This window comes from Rhinatrema bivittatum, chromosome 12, assembly GCF_901001135.1.
Source record: "Rhinatrema bivittatum chromosome 12, aRhiBiv1.1, whole genome shotgun sequence".
Taxonomy (NCBI): Eukaryota; Metazoa; Chordata; class Amphibia; order Gymnophiona; family Rhinatrematidae; genus Rhinatrema; species Rhinatrema bivittatum.
In genome coordinates, this window is record NC_042626.1 from 81,475,895 (window position 1) to 81,500,498 (window position 24,604).

The 24,604-nt window shown below is 43.8% G+C and overlaps 1 protein-coding gene across 1 annotated transcript in view; it reads left to right on the forward strand.

Annotated features, from left to right (window-relative positions):
* The first annotated feature begins 383 nt into the window (after positions 1-383).
* The window catches only part of TBX21 (T-box transcription factor 21), a 126,705-nt gene continuing 102,484 nt past the window's right edge, over positions 384-24,604 (forward strand). The window contains exon 1 of the mRNA XM_029573979.1: positions 384-1,129. Within this exon, the coding sequence (XP_029429839.1) occupies positions 627-1,129 (503 nt within the window). The 5' untranslated portion in view covers positions 384-626. The remainder of the gene's footprint in view (positions 1,130-24,604) is intronic.

Sequence of the window (24,604 nt, forward strand, 5' to 3'; positions counted from 1 at the left end):
TTTAATAAAGGGTCGACAACTTGGATAAATAAATAGATGTTCAATATCATAGACAGGTAAAGAAGAGTGCAAACCATGCAATAAACAGGCAAACAATTAACTGGCTGTGGTGGGTATGGCAATTAAACAGCATCATGTGGTCTTGGGATTCAAACTGGCAGATTAACATTTTTGAGAGTCTGGCTAGTGGTACTGCACCAAGGGAAAAACCTCAGATGTAAGACAAGAGGGGATGTCCCTGCTTTATGAATATGCTAAAATGCGTCCCGCCCTTCCAGAGGCATCAGCCAATCAGAACGGCCTGTCCTCTACCGCATGCTGGTTTCTTTAATAAGAAGCGCGCATGAAGAGCTAAAGTAAGCGAAGAGAAAGGAGCAGCCAGAGGGCTCCTTCAAATATTCAAAAGGAACAAAAGTGCACGGCAGCTCTGGAGGGACTCTTCCCCCTGCATGTTAAGCGATTTCTGGCTCTCCGCTTGCTGCTAATGGCCAGGCAAGGCTGGGAGAGAGTTTTGGAAGTGAAGCCCAGCGCTCCGCGGGAGCTCCTTCCTGCTCCACCCAGCGGCAGGAGACCGAGGAGCTGCTAACCCTGTCCCTGGGCGCTCTGGACCCAGCCCTCTTCTCACTATGCTGAATGGTACCGAGTCACAAAGTTTGACCAAAGAGCTGGATCCTCCCAACAAAGAATTGCCTGAGCTGAAGATGGGGCCACAAGAGAGGTTCTTTTACTCGGAGCAGCCCCAGGTGGGCCAGGAGAACTATTCCCTGAACTTCTCCTACCCTGGACAGACGGTGCCAGGTTTTGGAGTTTCAAGCCCTGGCAGATTTCTCAGCCCGGTTTTGAGTAATTGCACATATGGCCCGGTGAGACCGCAGGCTGCAGGCACCAATGGCTACTCCGTGCCGGTGTGCGATGTTTATTCTCCTGCCGGGGTCAGCACAGACAGTTACCCTTCTCCCGGGGAGGGGGCTTACTCCAGCTCCGTGCAGCACCTGTTTCCACGTGGACCCCACTTTCCTGTCCCTGGATATCAAGCATCAGGGAAACTGCAGGTCGTCCTGAACAATTACCCACTTTGGGCGAAATTTCACAAGCAACAAACAGAAATGATCATAACCAAGCAGGGAAGGTGAGTGGGAACAAGACCCTTCATTTCTTGACTTTTAATAGAATTCCAGAGGAGTGTGGAACCTGTCAGTTTTCTACAACTTTTTGGGTTTCCTTTAGGTATAGAAGAGTCATCTGTGTAGGTGTGTGTCTACTGTGGCTGTTTCTATTAGACGACCATGTACCTCCCGCACATACCGTATGAGATACTTCTGTAGATGTAGGTGTGTATCTGCTATGCATGTCTCCATTAGGGAAACATGTACTCCCACACATGCAAGAAACTTCAGGGGATGTCTCCATAAGGGGAACATGTACTTTCTGCAGGTATCGGAGATTTTTGTCCATACAGCTGTGTGTCCATTGTGGATGTCTCCATGTTCTTCCCACACATGGGATGCTAAGGCCAAAATAGTCTTTCTCAGGCATCAGAGGCCTTCATGATGCCAAAACACCTAATCTTAAATAGGCTCCCTTCATCAGTCTGTGAAGAAACAGAGCCACTACACTGGGTTCTTCCCTTGCCTCATGGAAGAAACAGAGCTGTCAAAAGCTTGTGCCAAGTCTGGCCTACAACGTATGTACTGACCCTTAGTTCTGGGTACCTAAGTGGACTGACATTGCAACCACAATACTGAAATCATTTCCAAATCCTACCTTTTTAAACTTTCTTTATTTTTTGTGTTTTTCTCACATATATTGGGCAGAGTCTATATCCGTCATCATAGTCTGTATTAAACACAAGTATAGGAAAATTAATCTGACAACAATGTCTCTACAAGTTTATAGAAATTTGACGATAATGTCCAGTTTGAGGGAGAGAGACAAGATGCAAGACAGAAAAGGAAAGATTTCCAAAATCAGAATTAAACTACTGGCTGTTCCTCGCATTTTTGAACCATCTTATCTCACAAAAGAAAAATATAAAAACAATAGACGTGGGGGACCTGTTGGCTTGTTGGATTTTACGGTTTGGTTATGTTCTTTTGCTGTTGGGTCAGAACTACACCCCACCAAAGTTGTGTTTCCTTTGATGTAAGAACAAAACTAATAAAAATCGTTTAAACATAAAAACAATAGACATATTGTAGAATAATATTTAGTTATATCATCAAAAACTCAACGGGGTTCTTCTGTCATAGCTTTATAGCTTTATTAATTATTTAGTTATTTAAAATATTTATAAACCACAAATCTTAAATACTTGATCCTTGCAAGGTATAATAAAACAGACATATTTTAAACAAGTATACACGTATAAAGAGGCAGGTCATAAAATGGATGTATATGAAATATATAGCAAGCATTAAACCCATAAATATAAGTAATATTTTAATATAAACAAAATAATTCATTGCCTATCACCAAAGCAGCTAAATAAAATATTACAGAAAAATATCGGACAGTGTCATTACTATTAAAAGAAACATGGGCTGAAGGTGGGAAAAATGCTTAGTTACATAAGTCCCGTAATCTGCAGAAGTGCATTATTTGAAAACATTTCTGTGTCATCATACTTCATGAAAACATATTTATTCTCTCCCATGACAGAATTTCCATTGCAGCATATATATCTGGAAAAAGTCATAATGGAAAGAGGAAATTCTTGCCCCCTTCTGAGCAGTGCACAGAAAAGCAGTAAAAACTGCTTTTCTGTGCACTGCTTTTCTGTGCACCCTCCGACTTAATATCATGGCGATATTAAGTCGGAGGTCTCGAAAATTAAAAAAAAAATTTGAAATCGGTTCGCGGGTTGAAAACCGGACGCTCAATTTTGCCGACGCCGGCAAAATTGAGCGTCAGCTGTCAAACCCACTGACAGCCGCCGCTCCTGTCCAAAAAGAGGCGCTAGGGACGCGCTAGTGTCCCTAGCGCCTCTTTTTACCACCGGCCCTAATTTAAATATTTTAGTTTACTGAATCGCGCACACAGGACACTGTGCCAGCCTGTTACTTGGTTAGGCATAAAATTCTCAGTCAGTTTTGACTTTGTTTTCAAATGCAAGGCCATTCTTATATGTTTATTGTACCCCACTTTGATGTATTTCTGAAAAGTGGGTAGTCACATTTTAAGAAAATAAATAAACTCTTTGCGTTTAAAGGCCATTTTTTTTGTCCAGTTCTGCAGTATTTAGACTCCCATATGCAGCTCTATAGGTGTTCCAGGTAGATGGGCTGGGGTTAAGACTTTCATGTGTGAACTCTACAATGATTCTAACCCCTCCGAGGCCCACCTTTCCTCGTGATGCCCTTTATGGAGCAATCTTCTGACCAGCAGCTACCTGCAGATACCCTTTGGATCAAGGAATGGAAGTTACAGGAATCACAGAAAAGTTCCTTGGTTTAGTTTTCCCACTTACTAACTTGCTGGGTTTGAACTAATATATGGTGAATGGTCCCTGCTAGATGGGTACAAGATAGGCAATGGCCTCAGAGCCCCTGCATTGTGCACTTAGCAGAGATACAACTGTTGCACATTATACAAGGGAGTTTCTTCTACAAACTAAGAAGGGGATTAATAACTCTGAACTCAGCATAGCTTAGATTCATGGATTTGCATGCACTAAATAAATAAAAACACTGTAACCTAGCTTTTTTTCAGGTCCTGTCATTGCAGATTCCTTTGGGATCCAGTCAGCAGTATTGCATGGGAAGCAATTGCCAGTCCCTCCATGCGGCATGCATGAAAATAAAATGCAAACCATGGTTGTGGAGTATGTTATTTATAAGATGTGCAAGGCTAAATAAATCGAGGCATGCGGTATGGCTGTTTGATGTCTGTATAAAGTCTGCATAAAGGTCTGGGAATTTGAATAGAGAGATTTGTTGTAACTTTGTGGAGCCAGCTTCCAGCTCATACCTGCTTTCTTTGGGAATAAGTTTAATATGTCGTTTTGGTTTTTTTTTTAAATGTTGGATCTCTTCAGTGCAATTAATGCCCCGGTATTTCAGTTCTTGCAATTGAAAGGATTATTTACTAGAGCTCCTTTTGAGACTTCAGTGGATAGATCCTTATCCTTGGAAAATTATTGCTTTAGATCTATTCTTCCACAGATATTTAATAAATGAAGAAGTAGTAGACCCTTTTAAAAGGGTTAAGCTCCAATGGCTAAAATATGTTGGCAGGGTACTATCAAAGAAAAAATGGCTAAGATCTTTTAGGATTAGAAAAGGTAATTCCCGGTGGGTTACTGCTGAAGAAAGTGTCTGCAGTCCTCTTACTGTAGACAAGCCAGGATGGGTTTCTCCACTCAGGAAAGGTGTTGGAATAATTGTGAAGGAAGATGCTCCATTTTCCATATCTCGTGGACATGGCTGACTATCCAGATACAACTATTTTATTCCACCTCTTCTGTTCAGTATTGCTCCCTCAGTCAGACAACCAAAAACAATTAATATCAGTCTAAGGTCAGACAAATTCCTGAAATGTAGTAGATCCCTGAGATAATTTCAGATTGTTATACATATCTTAGTGGCAGCCAGGCGAAGAGTAGCCCATCTCTGAGGTCTTCGGCAATCCCCTCCATGGCTTCCTAGGTGAGGCTGTGGTGGGAAACGTACACTATGCAACTGTTAACATTCTATGTCAGAGAATTTACTATAATGCTCCTAAAATATGAGAACCTTTCTGCTCGAAAGCAGGCTTGATTGTTTGAAAATATGGGGGGAGAAGGATGTGCAAGCGGCATGACAGCCCGGTGTGAAAGGCCCCACTCGAGTACTGTGTGCAGTTCTGGTCACCCCATCTCACGGAGCTAGAAAAGGTGCACAGGAGTGCAACAAAGATGATAAAGGGGATGGGATGGATCATATCTCCTGTGATGAGGCTACGCAGGTTAGGGCTCATCAGCTTGGAAGAGAGATGGAGGAGAGGTGCCAGGATAGAAGATTATAAAATCATGAGGGGTGGAACAGGTAAATAAAGGATGGTTATTTACTCTGAAATATTGCTAAAACAAAGGGACCCTCCATGAAACTAACAGCCAGCAGATTTAAATCAAATCATAGAAAGTGCTTTTTCATTCAGCACATAATCAAGCTGTTACCAGAGGATGATTGAAGTGGCAAGCATAGTGAGTTTAAAAGAGGTTTGGACAAGTTTCTGGAGGAAACGTCCCTAGAACATTACTAGCCATGTAGACTAAAGAGAAAGCTATTGCTGTCCCTGAGAGTGAGTAACAGGAATAAGATCTACTTTATGGGATCTGCCAGGTACTTGCGACCTGGATTGGCCACTGCAAGCTTTCTTTAATTATCATTTTTATTTATTGTTATGTGAAATCCTGCTTTTGTTTTATTTTAAAATGTGTCTTCAGAGCAACATTTCTGTGGAACCCCTATATCACTAAATAAAGACCTGTAACTAGCTAGGTGTATTTTGTGTAACCAGTTAAATTCATGTGACAGCAACAAGTAACAGATAATGTTTACAAGTAGTTTCACCACACATCTTTTGATTGCATTAGAAGAGAGGACATTGTAGACTTTTGATGTTTTCTGAGTAGCTGATTATATGCAAATAATGCTTTTTTGAAAGAAATGTAAGTGAATAACATTTTATATGTAGACAATATATATGTGGCTTTTGTCTTCATCTCGCCCTCAACTTTCCGAACAACACCCTGGCTTTTTGCAGACACTGGAAACATTAGTGGGCTGTTACAGGGGATCAGTCAAAATGAGACAGGAAAGTCCTCCTAAAATATGGCCCTGTGGGAGTTAATAATTCCTATAAGTCAAAAGTGCACTTCTTTATTACTATTCAAAGGCATGAAAATGAACAATGAATGGATTTGTAGAAGAGCAATAAAGCTGGTAATATTTGTGTGCGGATGTTGATTTTTATTGAGGGGTCACATCACTGGGACAGTGATGAATATAGGCCATGTTTACATCGACATTTCTGACCAGCCATATTTTCAGGAGGGAGGGTAACCCTGGAAAGTGACTGAGTACAGAGGAGAAGGATGACAAGGACCAATAGTAATTTGCTGTTCAATTTAATTGAAACAGGTTTAAGAATAAATGGGACATAGTGTTGGCCAAACATGAATGAACCTAAGAATAATTTTGTGGTTTGCAAACTGGTTAAAAGATAGGAAACAGAGAATAGGATTAAATGGTGAGTTTTCTCAGTGGAGAGAAGTAAACAGCAGAGTGCCTCAGGAATCTATACTTGGACGAGTGCTTTTTAATATATTTATAAATGATCTGGAAAGGGGAACAACGAGTGAGGTGATCAAATTTGCGGATGACACTAAATTATGCAGAGTAGTTAAATCTCAAGCAGATTGTGATAAATTGCAGTAGGAACTTGCGAGACTGGAAGATTGGGCTTCCAAATGGCAGATGAAATTTAATGTGGACAATGCAAGGTGATGCATATAGGGAAAAATAACCCTTGCTGTAGTTAGATGATGTTAGGTTTCATGTTAGGAGTTACCATCCAGGAAAAAGATTTAGGCGTCATAGTGGATAACACATTGAAATCGTCGGTTCAGTGTGTTGCAGCAGTCAAAAAAGCAACAGAATGTTAGGAATTATTAGAAAGGGAATGGTGAATAAAATGGAAAATGTCATAATGCCTCTTTATCACTCCATGGTGAGACCGCACCTTGAATACTGTGTACAATTCTGGTCAACACATCTCGAGAAAGTATAGAGAAGGGCAACCAAAATGATAAAGGGGATAAAACGGCTTCCCTATGAGGAAAGGCTAAAGAGGTTTGGGCTGTTCAGCTTGAAGAAGGGACTGCTGAGGGGGGGATATGATAAAAGGTTTTTAAAATCATGAGAGGTCTAGAACGGGTAGATGTGAATCTGTTATTTACTCTTTCAGATAATAGAAGGACTAGGGGGCACTCCATGAAGTTAGCAAGTAGCACATTTAAAACAAATCAGAGAAAAGTCTTTGCATTCAATGCATAATTAAGCTCTGGATGTGGTTAAGGTAGTTAGCTTAGCTGGGTTTAAAAAAGGTTTGGAGAAGTTCCTGGAGGAGAAGTCCATAAAATGCTATTAGTTGTTCACTCAGGGGCGGATTTTCAGAGCCCTGCTCGCGTAAATCCGCCCAAAACCGGGCGGATTTACGCGAACAGGGCCCTGCGCGCCGGGAAGCCTATTTTACATAGGCCTCCCGGCGCGCGCAGAGCCCCGGGACTCGCGTAAGTCCCGGGGTTCTCCGAGGGGGGCGTGTCGGGGGGCGGGCCCGGTCGTCGCGACGTTTCGGGGGCGTGTCGGCAGCGTTTTGGGGGCGGGTACGGGGGCGTGGCTACGGCCCGGGGCGGTCCGGGGGCGTGGCTGCGCCCTCCGTACCCGCCCCCAGGTCGCGGCCCGGCGCGCAGGAGGCCCGCTGGCGCGCGGGGATTTACGCCTTCCAGAGGGAGGCGTAAATCCCCCGACAAAGGTAAGGGGGAGGTTTAGACAGGGCCGGGCGGGTGGTTTAGGTAGGGGAAGGGAGGGGAAGGTGAGGGGAGGGCAAAGGAAAGTTCCCTCCGAGGCCGCTCCGATTTCGGAGCGGCCTCGGAGGGAACGGGGGTAGGCTGCGCGGCTCGGCGCGCGCCGGCTATACAAAATCCATAGCCTTGCGCGCGCTGATCCAGGTTTTTAGCAGATACGCGCGGCTCCGCGCGTATCTACTAAAATCCAGCGTACTTTTGTTTGTGCCTGGAGCGCAAACAAAAGTAGGCTATTCGCGCGCCTTTTAAAATCCGCCCCTCAGGGAATAGCCACTGCTTATTACCAGCATTAGTAGCACGGGATCTTAATTTTTGGGTACTTGCCAGATACTTGTATACTGGCTAGGCCATTCTTGGAAACAGGATGTTGGGCTTGATGGACCTTTGTTCTGTCCCAGTATGGAAACTTCTTATATTCTTATGTACTTATTATAAGAAATGCCTTGTTGGGTCAGACTAAGGTTCATCTAGCCCAGTATCTTCTCTCAGACAGTGGCCAGTTCAGGTCGCTAGTACCCAGCAGATCCCATAAAGTAGATCTTATTCCTGTTACTCACTCTCAGGGAGTTCTATGGACTTTTCCTTCAGAAACTTGTCCAAATCTCTTTTAAACCTGCTATGCTTGCTACTTCAATCATCCTCTGGTAACAGATTTCACAGCTTGATTATGTGCTGAATGAAAAAGCACTTTCTCGATTTGATTTAAATCTGCTGGCTGTTAGTTTCATGGAGGGTCCCCTTGTTTTAGCAATATTTAAGAGTAAATAACCATCCTTTATTTACCCGTTCCACCCTTCTCATGATTTTATAATCTTCTATCCTGTCACCTCTCCTCCATCTCCCGTGCCCCTCCCCCCCTTGCTCTTCTCCTTTTCCATCTGTACCCCTCCCCTCCCCCCCTGGAACTTTGCTGCACTTCATAACCCCTGTACCACTTTCTCATTGTTAAAGATAAAGTTTTCTTAGTTTGTACAAAGTTTCTCTTTCTACCTTTTTCCTCCATAGCTATTTAGTTCTTTTATGTTATTATATATAATCTCAGAATGTTTTTACGATGCTTATATCTTACACCATTTGCGTTTAACTATGACATGTTATTCTGTTCATTGTATTTTCCTCCTTTCAGTTCAATGTAAGCCGGCATGATGTGCCTCACGAATGTTGGCAAAGAAAAGTCTATAAATAAATAAATCTCTCTTCCAAGTTGAAGAGGCCTAACCTGCGTAGCCTCTCATCACAGGAGAGATGCTCCATCCCCTTTATCATTTTGGTTGCCCTCCTCCAGGAACTTGTGCAAGTGATCTTGAATGCTGCAACACATGAGCTCTCTAAAAGTCCCAGAGCATGGGGCATAAGTTATAGTTCTCTCAGAAAAAGCTCTGAACCCACTTCAGAACTTATCTGAAGTGTATATGTTACACTGACCTATCAAGTAAAACTTCCTTTTCCTCGAATGGAAAGCAGGGAAACAATTCAGAAAAGTCACAGTTATGAAAAGAAAATAACCTTTGTTGTGGAATATTTTTGTTCAAAGCATCTTTAGAATCCTAGGGCAGGATGAGATGTAATCGGCAGTCTGGTTTTCTAGCGTTAGACAAGCAGTGCAAGGAATGGTCTTCAGGGCAGCAGGTGGCAGATGTTACTATCAGCTGAGTTATGGACCTGACCCTGGAGCTGATATAATAAAGACTGCTTTAAGAGTGTGCACTGAAATTCAGTGTATAGTTTCTTTACACAGGCATTAAAAAAAAATTTCCTGATGCAGTAAGCAAATGGCATGCTAATGCATCAGGAGTTAAATATGTGCACACGAGTAAGTTAAAATGTGTGCTCAGAGAGGAGTTTTGTGCAGACAAATCATGCTTTATGCACATAAAATGTTTTGTGCCCAAAACATGATTTCCATGTGGTTTGTGCACATAAAGTATGATTGATTGATTGATTGATTATTTATTTAGTTTAATTGTTTGGATTTATATTCCACCTTTCGGCCACTTGAAAGCAGATTGCATTCAGCTACTGTAGGGACTCTAGCCCCAGCACCAGCTCTCCAGCTTCTACTCATAGATTAACACAAGCACTGAAAACTACTCCATCTCTGACCAGGAGTAACATGTCCAGCTATTCAGTGGTTAGATAGGTTGGCTCCTTTGACATTTTCAGTTATGTTAACTGCTGGTATAACTAAAATTGATTGTGACTTTTTTGATAGTAAATTGTCCTATAAAATTGTATATTAAGAGGGCTGCTAAAATTTCATTTTATAAATTAAGGATAATTCATCCACTTAAGAGTGTCCAAGTCAAAACTTTCACCTTGTAGTACGGGCTATTGTATTAAATAATTTGATTAAAGTAATGCATCATGTGGCCAATGGAATTAAGTGCACATAGGTTGGACATGCATTTTGGATGCGCTAGACTAGCACTCGATGCAAAAAAGGGATTAGCATGCCAGAAACATGCGTCCAAACAACTGCATAGCTGATTGTGTTCATCACATGTAAATTCCATGTAAATGAGACTATTAGCTATTACCCTCTGATGTAATAAATCCCTGGCCACCCAACACACACTTTAACAGGGAAAATTTAACGCCAGCCCTAGAGCTGGTGTTGTCATTCCACGAGTCAAAGGCCCATGAGAGATGCAAAAATACTGTTCTGTGTGGTTCCTCCTAAGTATCATTGTAGTACTCAGATTTACTGCTTGTGGTGTTTAGATTGAAGGAAAAATGTAATGACCTGATCTAAAAAAAAATAAATTTCTGGATGTACATATACCTGTTCCAGGTGTACATATCGTGTGTGTATATTGGACAAAATCAACTGAAGCAGGATAAAATGCTTGCTCAGACTGAGCGCCCGTTGCAATTGTAGGCACACGGCCACATCTCCTGGGCACCCTATGCATTTTAGCGCTAGGGATGTGAATTCTTCTCTAGTGCGTTATTTTTAATGCAGCAGCTCATTTAGGAGACGAGGCTGTACTGTACACCTGTGGCTTGCCTAAGGGTTTGAGACAGGTTTTGCAAGTAAATCAAAATTCATTTATTTAACAGATTTTATAAACTGGTATTCGTGGATACATCATTTCGGTTTACATGGAACATAGTGAAAATGAAATTACATGGATCAGGGAAAAGAGAAACTTGGAGAGGGGTTGTCAACTGAACAGAAGTGCAGCGAAAAAATATATAGGGCCTCATTTTCTAAAGTATCGCAGGCCTGCGATACTTTAGAAAATTGCGCTACTCTGGGGCGGGGGGTCGGTCCTGCGCTAGCCGGCAGCGATCGCACTGCCGCGGTGCGATCGCTGCCGGCATCGCGCCCAATAACTACACCATAGAAGGTGTAGTTATTGGGCGCGAAATAGCGAGCGAAAAGGACCTTACCTTTCCGCTCTGCACGCCGTCCTCGCTGAGTCGGCCCCGGTGACGCCCCCGACCCCTCCTCTTCCGGGGCCGACTCCGCCCCGATTTCAGTAGCGCAAGCCTGCGATAGCTTTGGAAAATGAGGTCCATAATTTGTAACTGATAAATGCAGAATGAGTAATACATAGGAAAGATGCAAAGGGTATAATATAATACATTGTTATAATGACACAAAAATTCTAATGAACAAGGAATGAGAGGAAAAAATATTTACAAGGGGAGGAGAGAGGTGAGGACATATATAATTAGTACCCGATAAATGCAGAATGAGTAATACATAGGAGGGATGTAACAGGTATAATATAATACACAAGCCGTTAAGCCCGTTAAAACGGGCTACATCCCTCTGTCTCTCACCTCCCCCTCTTTCTCTCTCCCCTCACTCTTCACCACCCCCTCCCTCACCCACTCCTCCCCACCCTCCCTCTCCTATCACTCAGTCCCTCCCTCTCACTCAGTCTCACTCACTCCCTCCCCCCCCTCTCTCCCTCCCTCTCACTCACTCAGTCCCACTCACTCTCACTCAGTCCCCACTCCCTCCCTCAGTCCCTCCCCCTCACTCAATCCCTCCCTCCCACTCAGTCACTCCCTCCCCCCTCCCTCTCACTCACTCAGTCCCACTCACTCTCCCTCAGTCCCACTCCCTCCCTCTCTCTCCCAGTCCCACTCCCTCCCTCACTCAATCCCTCCCTCCCACTCAGTCCCTCCCTCTCACTCAGTCCCTCCCTCCCACTCTCTCTCTCCGTCCCTCCCTCCCACTCAGTCCGTCCCTCCCTCTCTCTCTCTTCTCCCTCCCTCGCTACCGCCGTCGCCGCCCGCTACCGCCGTCACCACCGCCGCCGCTCGCTACCGCCGTCGCCGCCCGCTGCCGGTACCGCCGCTGCTGCCACTGGACGCCGCCATTTTTTTTTCTTTCTGAAGCTGCCTCAGAGCGACGTGCTCGCCCGCACATGCGCGGTAGAGCTGGTCTCTACTGCGCATTTGCGGGCCGTCGGTCACAGGCCATTTATAAGGTAGATTGTTTATAATGACACAGAACAGGTGATTTTTTGGCCTTCGGTGGAATGACAGTGTTACTCTTCATTTGAAAGGTTACACTGGCTACCTATAACTCAGAGAATACAATTTAAAATTCTGGTTTTCTTGCATAAGGCTATTTGTGATGAAATGTATTGCCCACGTGATAGTTATGTTATGTTGCGGCTCGTGCTTTATATTCCTGTTGTCAGTCACTATTATCTGTACCTTCAGTGAAGCAATATTCTCTGTCTACTACTACTCTGTCTTCTATCATGGACCCTGAGGTATGGAATGCACTTCCATTAGAGATCCGCAATGAGTCTGATTATTTACATTTTTGTAAATTGATAAAAGCATTTTTTTTTAGACAGGTTTTTAATTAAAAATGTGTTTTGTTTGTTTTGGGTTGTTTTTTTTAGCTTATAAGATTTGTAAACAATACACACACATTTCTGTGGACAACCACAGGTAAAACATGCTCTGTCGAGCGCTCCTTAGTACATTGGGCCTTGTGTGTAGCCTCGAGGAGAGACCAGCGGGATAGAATGCAGGCATTCCAATGCCTTAAAGGTATAAATATGCAAGAGGTACACATTTTTCAGTGGAAAGGAAGTTCAAGAGGGGATAAACTCAGGAGGTATAGGAATATTTCTTTGCAGAAAGGGCAATGGATGTGAAAACTGGGAAAGCCTGGAATAAGCAGAAAGGGATTCTTCAGAATGGAGAAGTGGGGGTAAATGAGAGGAAGGGGGAAAGAGAGAGACCAGAAGGGCCTGGCACTCTTTAACTGCTGTCATGATGTATATTTTTAAGGGCAGTTTTCAGACTGGACCCAGGGCTAGCAAACTCACAGGGACATTATCCCCCTAGGCCTGCGAGGGTTTTCACTTTTAAAATTTCAGTCAACTATGGGAATGGGGCTCCCGTTGCATCGCATGTGTGTGTGGCTTTCCTCCCTTAACCTCAGTCCACCCATGGTGGCCCTTTATGCTTTATGGTAAAAGTATCCGTATTGTGACCCACTCTGCAGGGGAGATGGACAATTTTGGATTAGGAAGTTACATGGGTAAACGTGTTTAGCCAGGTAAAAAGCTTTAAAAATTGCCTTCCCTGTGCTTGAAACAATTACAGAAAGCAGAAATAATGACAGGACATTGTAAAAGCCTTGGCTAAGGTTTCCACAAATTCTGATATTTCCACCTTTAAACGTGAAGGACTTGGCATATGCAGTGCATAAGAATATAAGTGCCAGGCAAGGTCCATCGAGCCCAGCATCCTGTCTCACTCCCAGGGATAGCAATAGTTTTCGTTACTCTACCTAACTACCTTTTCCAAACCTCTCACCTGGATCACTTCCTCTGACAACCGATTCCACAGCTTGATTGTGCGCTGAGTGAAAAAGCACTTTCTGTGATCTGTTCTGAATCTGCTGGTTGTTAAGTTTCATAGAGGGTCACTTGATTTAGTATTATTGAAAAGGGTAAATAATCCTCTTTTATTTACCTGTTCCACCCCTCTCATGATTTTATAAACTTCTATCAGCCATCTCTTTTCCAAGCTGAAGAGCCCTAACCTGCTTAGCCTCTCATCACAGGAGAGATGCTCCATCCTCTGTCATTTTTGTCACATTCCTCTGCACCTTTTCTAGTTCCACTCTGTCTTTCTTAAGATGGGGTGACCAGAACTGCACACAATACTCAAGGTGCGGTTGCACCATGGCTCGATACAGAGGCAATATGATATTCTCTTTTATTCTCCATTCCCTTTTGGATCGTTGCAAGTGGTTTCCTGTTTGTGAGGAGAGTAATACACAAGACAGGCATGACTACTCCTTTCATCATCTGTCAGGCAAGGAATTCATAATCGACGTGCAGTTATGCTTGGAAATATGTTCTGCAGGGTCAGATCAAATCTTAGGAGCCAACCTGTTTGCGTCTTCAAAAGGGCATGAACAGAATGGAGTCTGTCCAGAAGGTGACTACAGAAATAGTCAGTGCTCTTTGTTGTAAAGCATAGGGTGACAGACTTAAAGATCTAAAAATGTACATCCTGGAGGAAAGGCAGGATAGGAAAATGAGGCTAGATTTGTTTACATACTCCCAAAGTGGTGAATCTCTTTCAACAGAAAGGAGGCTCTGGAAAGAGGAATCTTGAGATGAGGATGAAAGAGGTTAAACTTGGGAGAAATCTAAGGAAATATTTCTTTAGGAAAAGGGTGGTGGATGCATGGACAGTGTCTGAATTGAAGAAAGCATAGGGATCTCTGAGGGAGAGGTAGGGATTGTAGAACTGAGTGCTTGGTGTGGATGGGCAGACTGGATAGGCCGGATGATCGTTTTCTATTTTTATGTATTTAGTTATTTTATTTAGATTTATATCTTGCTTTTTAGCACTTTCAAAGCAAATTTCATTCAGGTGTGTAGGTTTTCTATGTTTTTAAAAAATGTAATTAAATACTTAATTTACAGTCAATGAAATAATGACAGAATCATGATTTACCATCCAATTTCAAACACCACAGTCATAAAAAAGAAAATCCACGGTAAAGTCATATAAAGTCCACATCATGTGAAAAAGAAAAAGCGAGAATAACAAGTGCTGGAGGAGTAGGAGGCTTAACGGCTCCTAAAAATTGCAAGAGTAACCTAATTCCCTTTTAACATTTAAAGTCATTTCTCACACTTTCCCACACTTTGACCAGAATGAAGTGGCTCCACAATATCAACTGATTATTCTGCTAAATAACCAAACATTTACAAGGAAATCTGAGGAAGAAGGTGGCCCCAGAGGCTAACATGTCTGCCTCAAGAAAAGAAATTTGCTTACGCTGTGGCTCAAGAAACATCCAGGGGAAAAATGGTATATTGGAACCACAAAAAGCAAAATCTTTATTCCTGAAGTACTTTTGAAACTCTCAATCTCTACCCTGTTCAGCACAAAAAGAAACTAAAAATGTGGCTCTAGTGGCAGTATCATTCATTGAGGCCTCAAGACATTGATGTTTCTATCTAATGAAAGAGGTAAGTGCCTTTTCAAATAAAAGAAAGAAGGGTAAATCTCTTCCAATAAGAGCAGCAGGTGACCACCATACAAGAGAACCTCCACATCCAACGCTTTCCTTGCATCTTCAAGTTTAATCTCAGCTTTTGCTTGATATTTCTAGACAGGATTTGCATTTCTAAATCTGCCATCACTTGATGCTTTTTCATCTATTTTATCAGCTAAAGTTGACTATAAATGGCCTGTTGGAAATGGTAGAGATTGAGCTGGACAGGAAATGAAAAGAAAACAAAGAATTCTTATTGAACTTATCAAGAATCAGAAATATTCTGATGACAGTGCAAGGTTGGTCTCTTTCTTGCCAAAAAGAGAGAGTTGTAAGCATGACAGCTGCTGAGCAAGTTCTGGCGCCCCCTTTCCCTTTCCGCTTCTCAGTCCACATAGTCCTAGCCTGACTGGAAAGGACAGTGTGGCACCCCAGGGCCATCTTCCTGCATGCCCACACCTTCTGACAACTTTGCCATACTCTGGAGCCGAGCCACAGTTCAATATACTCGGCAAACTTTTGTCTAAGCTACTATCATGCGTGGTTTGTCACATGCGTTTCTCTTGTTAGAGTTATGTTATGTTATGTTACACTAATATCTTTCGCTCTTAATTCTCCCGTGCTGTAAATCCCTGTTCATTGTATCTTTTATCTTCTATTTAATTGGTTACCCCTGGTTACGCTGTAAACCGATACGATAAGACCTTCGTCTTGAGCATCGGTATATTAAAAGAATTTAAATAAATAAATGCGTGTGTGTTGGATACGCTGGACTAGCGCCTGGTGCAATAAGGAGATTAGCATGTCCAAAACATGTGCCCTAACAAACGCGTACCTGATAGCACCAGTCAGATGTTAATTACATTAGATATTACCCCCTCCCCCGATGCAGTAAAGTGCTGGGCGCCCAACACACTTTTTAATGTGACAAATTTAATTCCAGCCTCAGAGGCTCATGAGAAGCATTAAAAAATAGGCTCTCTATGTTGTAATAAGTGTGTCCTCCCCCTTAGTATCATTGTGACACTTTAGTTTACTGCTTGTGCTGGAGAAAATAATTGTATATTTTCACTTGCTTAAACCCACTTTTCTTATGGCAACACAATTTAGACATCCCCATAGCAAAGGGCTCCTAATATTTTGCTGAGGTTGCTGAAGTGAATTATAACAAAAAAAAGGAGCAGGATAAAACGGGTGCACAATTATCCTGCCTCTCATTTAAATATTGCATCAGGCGCCCAGGGGATGTGGCTGCGCACACGTTAAGACAACGGGCACTCCAAACTAGCGCACGTTTCACTGCATTGGCCCTCTGTTTTGCTTCTATTTTGAAGGAGTGATTGGTTAATGCTCCCATACCTCATTCCTCCTTACTGAGCTTCACAGAAATCTTCTGTCCCCGTCCCAGCACGGCACCCCGTCATGTTCTTCCATGGAGTGCTGCATGGCTTGTTGGACCAGTTTCTCATTCTACCCTCGCTCTCACCAAACCATTTAAGATCCTTTTGAGATTTTTTTTTCTGTGAATGCTGCTTGTGGCTGTAGACGCTTGTACCATGTTCTAGGACTGCTTTATGGATATTTTTTGCTGCAGGCTCTAAATAGAGCACAACCAGTAGCAGAATGGTAACCCAGAAAGACTCTCTTACCATCTTCTTCCTGGGATTTAGGATAGAAAGGAACACTGTCTCACAGCTCATGCTTGCCCCTTGCCCCTCAGCAAGGGCACAGTCTTCAGAACCTGTGCATATTGGCTCTTTTGCACAAGTGTGTAAAAATAAATAAAAAGGCAGCAGTGTGCAGAATGTGTATGGGGGTAAGGAGGCAGAGGTGTAGAGTGTTTGTTTCTGCAGTGATGGGCATAAAGGTGCAGAGGAGTTCAGTGTGCACCAGATGTGTGTAAAGGGGCAGAAGTTGCAGAGAGGGGTGTGTAGGGGAAGCAGTGCAAGAGATTGCCGTGGCCTCCCTGAGATGAGGATAACTAATGCTTACTCACAGTCTCGCAGAAGTAAAGGCAAACTGTAAGAAGAGCATTCAACCTACCCCTGAACTCTGAATCCTGTTATTAGGTCAAATAACATTGAGAAGTCCCGTGTCTCCCCCGGAGCAATTATTGATGCCTAGAGACTCGTCACCAAAACCAGGGCCATGGAGGGATTAAAGGATTAGTGTGAATAGTCCTTCTACAGGAAATGGTTCTCTGTAGAGATGTGAGAATAGTGAATGCAGCAGTCAGGACAGGGAGCAGCCATCTGTGGCCAGGCTGCTGCCATGGCTCCAGTCGCAGGTGCCCGTCGGGCAGTGCTGTCTGCTGATACCTGGAAATCCCTGCTCACATCTCACTGATTCAGCTTCAGCCAAATAGCTCAGACCCTTGCTTCTCCTCCCTTTTTTTTTCCTGCAGCTTTATAATAATTGCTGCCACTTAAAGGAAACCTGAGCTCGGAAATGCAAAATCATGCTGTTTCTAAAAAGCTGCCACCTCCCACACGCTCGCATGTTCAGAAGACAGAAAGGAGGATATGACTCGGCAGGAGCTTGAAGTCACTGTAAGCAGTAACAGAAACTGAAGGAGAGGACAGAGCTCAATAACAGAAGGAAAGAGAAAGCAAGAAGCACAAGAGGGGATGAGGAGATGAAACGAAGCTGCTGAAAGTAAGAGGAACAGAGAACAGGAGCTTCCAGAAGTCCACGGCATTACATGGAAGAGTGGCTGAGGTTCTGTCTTCTAAAGTTTCTGAATATAAATCGGAGAGATCTTCCCCCAGATTCATACACTGAGAGCAGTTTGTGCTTGTTTTCCAAATACCATTATGTCTTAGGTGCCATACAGGCCGATGCAATACAGTGCACTGGCTGCAACCCACGTGACTGCACGTGCATCCATAAACCCTGATGCAAAACAGGGGTGAGCGTGTCCAACCGAGCACATAGCTAATAGCGCTCATCACTTCTAAATTCATGTTGATGAATTCTCTGATGTTCATTGTAAAGCCTTTGGCTGAATTACTGTTTGCTGTAAACCGAGGTGATGTGTATTATGTTCCACGGTATATAAAAAAACTATAAATAAATAAATAAATAAATAAATAAAAAATAAATAAATGAGGCTATTAGCTATCCCCCCCCCCCCCTCCCCCCGAAGCAAAAAAAAACAACAAAGTGCCCCAACGCACACATTTTTACTCTCAAAAATTAACGCCTGCCCCGGAAGAGAAGCAAAACAATGGCAAAGCCATCTGATGACGTCACGGCCACTCAGTCTCCAGTCTTATCTCAGCAGTTTTTAATTACAGGAGGACTTTTCCTGGGTGTATAGGGTCCTCTGTGAATTGTCCGTGACTTTTTAAAAGTATTTGAAAATGGTTGGTTGTAACTGATTGTCATTACCCTGTAGAATAAGCCTCTGAAGGCAGCAGCATAAAGAAGAAGCTATGATGTCACTGCATTCAAAGTGAACAAGATCCTAGCATCAATGTGCAGCCTCAAGATCCTAGCATCGATGTGCAGCCCCATGATCCTAGCATCGATGTTAGGCCCCAAGATCCTAGCATCGATGTGCAGCCTCAAGATCCTAGCATCGATGTGCAGCCCCCATGATCCTAGCATCGATGTGCAGCCTCAAGATCCTAGCATCGATGTGTAGCCCCCATGATCCTAGCATCGATGTGCAGCCCCCAAGATCCTAGCATCGATGTGCAGCCCCCATGATCCTAGCATCGATGTGCAGCCCCAAGATCCTAGCATCGATGTGCAGCCCCCATGATCCTAGCATCGATGTGCAGCCCCCATGATCCTAGCATCGATGTGAGGCCCCAAGATCCTAGCATCGATGTGCAGCCCATCTCTGCAGGTGAACTACCCTCTCTGAGGCTGATGCAATGAAGTGCACTCTGCCTGGAGCACAGGTTGATGAGCGGCTGGATGCGCAGGACTAACACCAGATGCAATAAGGGGATTAGCACATCCAAAACGCACGCCCAAACAAACAAATAACTAATAGCGCTCATCACATGTAAATTCCATGTAGATGAGGCTATTAGCTATTGCAGTAAATCCACGGGCATGCAACGCACTGTCGTTTTAATGCAGCAAACTTAATGCCAGCCCCGGAGCTGATGTTAAGTCATTCTGCACAGCCTTCACTTGGAGCACTTTACCACTGCAAGGCTCAGTTGATCTGCGGACCCCAGCTGTAGTGGAGAAGACAGAAAATCGAATCTTGACATCCTTAAGACTTTACCGAGATTTGTGATATACTGCATGATCCATGCTGCACTGCTCATGGCTAAAAGTCTTTTGCTGCCTGAATGGAAAATGTGGTAAATTTAACCGCCAGAAACGAGAAGGCCCACAGCAATTGCATTGCGCGTCCATAGCAAACAGCCATGTCTCCTGGGCGCCAAATGCTTTTGAGTGCTAGGGATGCACAATTTATCCCTAGCGTGTCCTTTTTACCTCACCAGCTCATTTAAATATTACATGGAGTGCCCGCATTAAGAGAATGGGCGCTCAGAATGAGCAGCCATTTTACTGCCCGTAATACTGCATTGGCCCCTCTGTGTACAGCAGGTCTGTTACCAGCCTGGCGAAGACATCCACAAAGGGGAAAAGAAAAAGTGGCAGAGGGAAAGAGAGCAGGCCGGAGGCTCTATAAAATAGTACACATACAATGAGAGAGGGTGCAGGAAGGAGTCGGTAATCAGATTTATTGCATACTTGTCACCTAGGATGAACTTTCAAGTCAGAAGAAATCATCCTCCTCGAATCAGTTTTGAGTTTTTTTGGGTTTTTTTGGAGGAATAAAAGTATTCCAAAGGAAATCAGGACAACAGTAGTAATTTTCTTGGGTCTTGTGCATACTACTTATCGTTTCTATAGCACTATTAGACACAAATGCAATGGTACAAGGTGGGCAAAATTTAAAAAAAGAATGTATTCTTTGATAAGTGCATGAGCAGGAAACCAGTCTCAGAGGTAGAAGGGGATACCCACTGATCAAAGGAAAGGCCATCTTAATTAGAGGAGAGGGGACATAATTCAGCTAGTGTTATCCTCCACATTGCATTTATATACAAGAAACACTTGGTGACGCTTCCCTATCGACTTTATATATGACACACCCAGTGATCCTTCCCCATCACATTTATATGCAGGAAACATTCTGCGATCCTGATGTTCATATTCATTACCATTTGTCTGGCTTAGCTGGACAGAGTGGGGGCATTCCATGGCAGAGTCAGCTGTCCGGCTAACTTGACTGCTGCATATTCTTATCTGACTGACTTAGAAATAGCACTGGATATTCAGCAGTGTGGTCGTGCCGCTGTTCAAAGCAGTTAGCCGGATAAGTTTAGCTGGCTAACTTTCAGGCCGATTCAGTAAAACATGTGGGAGAGCGGGTGCTCAGAGTTGAGCACCCGCTCTCCCGACGTGCGCCCAGGCACTTCTCCTGGGCGCGCGATTCTCTATTTAAATTAGGTGTCACGCTAATAAGGAAGTGCTAGGGACAATAGCGCCTCCTTATTAGTGGAAGCGGTGGCTGTCAGCGGGTTCGACGACCGATGCTCAATTTTACCGGCGTCTGTTCTCGAACCCGCTGACAACCATGGGTTTGGAAAATGGACACCGGCAAAATTGAATGGACACCGGCAAAATCTGCCCGCCAACCAGCGGACAGATTTGTTTTTGGGGAGGGGGGGGGATTTTGGGGATTTTTTTATTTTTGGTGTCTCTGACTTAATATCGCTATGATATAAAGTCAGAGGGTGTACAGAAAAGCAGTTTTTTCTGCTTTTCTGTACACTTTCCCAGTGCTTTATATAGTTGACGCCTGCCTGTTTGGCCGCACATTTTACTTTCAGTATTCAGGTGAAATAACTAATAGGCTCATCAACATGCATTTGCATGTTGCGGGTGCTATTAGTTTCCGGGTGGTTGGCCACGCGTTTTCCACGTGCTATTACCCCTTACAGTATAAGGGGTAATAATAGTGCGTCTAAAACGTGCAGCTAAACGGTGTACTCAATTGAGCGCACCATTCTGTATCTGCCTGTTTGCAATCCAGCCAGTGGCTGAATATGGACCCTCTTCGTACATAAGAAAAACCCAGCAATCCCTCCTCATTGCCTTTTATATACAAGAAACGCCCTGCGATCTCATGCTGTCACCTGGATATACAAGAAAAGCAAGTGTTGCTTACCTGTAACAGGTGTTCTCACAGGACAGCAGGATGTTTGTCCTCACATGGGTGACATCACAGGATGGAGTCCTGTACGGAAAACTTTTCTGTCAAAGTTTCTACAAAGCTTTGACTGACACTGGCACACTGAGCATGCTCAGCCTGCAATTATCCCTGTGAGCCACAGGTGTCTCCCTCAGTCTCGTCTTATAGCTAAAAGCGCAAGCGAAACTAAAATAAAAGTAAAAATGTATACAGACCCAACTCCGCGGGGTGGCGGGTGGGTTTCGTGAGGACTAACATCCTGCTGTCCTATGAGAACACCTGTTACAGGTAAGCAACACTTGCTTTCTCACAGGACAAGCAGGATGGTAGTCCTCACATATGGGTGAGTACCGAGCTGAGGATGCCCGAGAGTGCATTAAATACACCCAAGACGCGCGAAAGGCACAATGATGGGGGTGGAATTTGGAACAGAGGGCATCCTGAACCCCTTAACGGGTTGGTGGAAGGATGTTAGGTAGTTAAACTGAAAAGAATAAGAGTAGACAGACTGGCCAAACATGGAGCATGCCGGCTAGTCGTATCTAAGCAATAATGGGCTGCGAAGGTATGGAGAGAGCTCCAGGTTGCAGCCTGATAAATATGTACAAGCAGCAGCGGCCGAGGGGAAGCTATTGAGGCTGGGACGGACGCAACAGAGTGTGGTTACACACAGTGTTGTAGTGAAATGCCTGCTTGTTGGTAGGAAAAGAGATACAGACCGTCAATTAGGAGGAATAGGTCTGTTTGCCCACTGGAACTCGCAGCTTGACTCTTGCCACAGAAGGAAAGAGTTAGGTGGAATTCCTATGGAATGTAGTGCGATCTAGATAGAATGCAAGTGCACTATTACTGTCCAAGAAGTGGAAAAATCCTCTCGCTTTGGTGAGAGAGAGGTGTTGGGGAAAAATGGGCAGAGTATATTCTGAATAAGGTGAGATGCAATGTTTACCTTAAGAAAGATATGAAGTTGAATACGTAAAACCACTCTGTCACGGAGGAACGCAGGGTCGGATGAGTATGTAACAAGGTGTGTAACTCACTGACCCTGTTGGCAGAAATGACATTTATGAGGGAAAGAATTTCTGATGCCAAACTGTGAAATGAGAGGAATGGAAAGGCTCGAACGGAGAACGTATGAGACTTATAAGGATAAGATATAGGTTCCATTCCTTGACTAGTGAAAATAGAGGCGGCTTGATCAGTGGATAATCCATGGTAAGCTGACTCAGAAGGGGTTTACAGTTAATCGGGTATCCCCACTCCCAAATGATACACCAATTGGAACAGAGGTGTACCTATGTGGAGGATGTCTGGGGAGCAGAATCCGAGGGAGCAAGAGAAAAGAGTGGTGTAGAAAAAGAAAAAGGGTAATACCCTTTTGTATGCGTCATGTGGTAAATCATGCCATTTTGAATGGTAGGATTTATGTGTGGAAGGTTTTGTGATGCTACCAGTACCTGAGAACATCAGTGAGTCTACGATTTGAGACTGACTTGTGAGAAAGCAAATTGGTTACTGGTGTGATAGATTGAGAAGTATGGGAAGCATACTGGTCTCGGCCAGGACGTGGGTCTGAGGAACAATGAACCCTGTCCCAGTTCAACATTAGAAGAGTTCTGGCTATGAGAGGTGGCAGAAGAGACACATTTAAGAGGCCCTTGATGGAAGAAAGGCATCTATGGGAACGCATTGGAAACATGTGTAGGGAGTAGAATTTGTGCACCGTATGATTCGATTCGGACGCAGAGGGCAAGTTCAGTTGACCTCAGCGTTAGAACATTTTTCCCGCTACACATGTAGTCCGAGACCATTCGAGAGGATGGAAACCTACATGGAGAAGGTCTGCTAGTGCGTTCAGTAAATCTCTTAACTAAGTGGCCCAAGGATACATGGAGTGAGCAAGGGCCAAGGGTAGAGCTGCGCAGCTTCCTTGCAGAGCAGCGAAGAGGTTGTGCGTGCTTGTGTGTTGGAAAGCACATTGTCCCTATGCTGTCTGTCTGTATGCACAAAGATTTGTTGCAGAGGCAGTATTGGAAGGCTTAAGGGTATAACGCATGGCTACAAGCTCCAGGAAGTTCATGTAAAACTGTGCCTGGAGTGGAGTAGACCCATATTGGGTTGAGAAGCGTTTAGGTCAAACTTTACAACCCTGAGTAAATGCGAGCATGAGCAGAATCAGACTAGGTTTTGGTTCTAGATCTGCAATATGGATGAGGGACGAAAGCGGTTGAACAGCTTAGACCCACTGATAATGGAATTTCACTGAATCTAACCCATAGCAGTTTTGGATCTATGAGGAAAATGCATAGTGAAAAAACCCCATGGCCCGACAATGAAGAATTGAGGGGCTGAGGTTATGGAAAATGCGCGCAGGGACATGTAGGAATTTATTAGAATGTCTGCGCGTATGCTGGACAGGAAGGTCATTATGACTGTGGTGTCCAGAAGTGTTGTATAAGGGATTTATGGCAGTGACAGTAATCCAGTTAGTAAATGTATAGTGAGTCATGAAGAAGTTAGAGCTCCTTGCGTGGACTGACTGTGGTTATGCAGCTGTGCATGCAAGGAAAAGCGTGAATGATGTTGCACTCCGCAGAGAAACAGCAGTCACCAATAGTGATTATTATTATTATTATTATTTATTTCTTTTGTATACTGACATTCGATCGAGATATCACATCGGTTTCCAGATAACAGGTTGAATAGGGCGAGAACTGCCCTATTTTACATTGTAACAAGATAACAATTAATTAAACAATTAATATATAAAACATTGTAACAGTTGAATATAATTAAATGTGGGTATAGAGATATGGCATATAGCCTATATACAATATGTACAATATGACTTGGTTACGAGTAGGATGGGAGACAGGGAAATGGAAGGAAAGGGAGAGGGAGAGGGAGGGAAAGGTGGGGGGAGGGGTGGTGAAGGGGGGGAGGGGAAGTTATGCGTTAGTTGATTCAATGAATACCCCAGTTGCCGAAGTTGGTGCAACCGGCAGAGCTTGGGATTGTAATATTGTTGACTCACCATGAAGCACATAGAAAGATTAGAGGTAATGTACTTACTGCGATATGGAAGCATGGTGATGAGAGATACCATTTTACCTGTGCCTTCTGAAGAAAGTTGGTATTTCTGAGGTCCAGGATGGGCGGAGAGTAACTACTTTCTGTTAAAAGAAAGAATAGTGTAATTAAAGCTCCCCAAACCCCCCCTCCCCCCCTCTGTGCTTTGTAGCATCTGGGGGAGTGTACCGGGAACTTTAGTACAAAGTGGGGTGGCCGCTCTGATATCCGGCCAGTTGGGAGACCA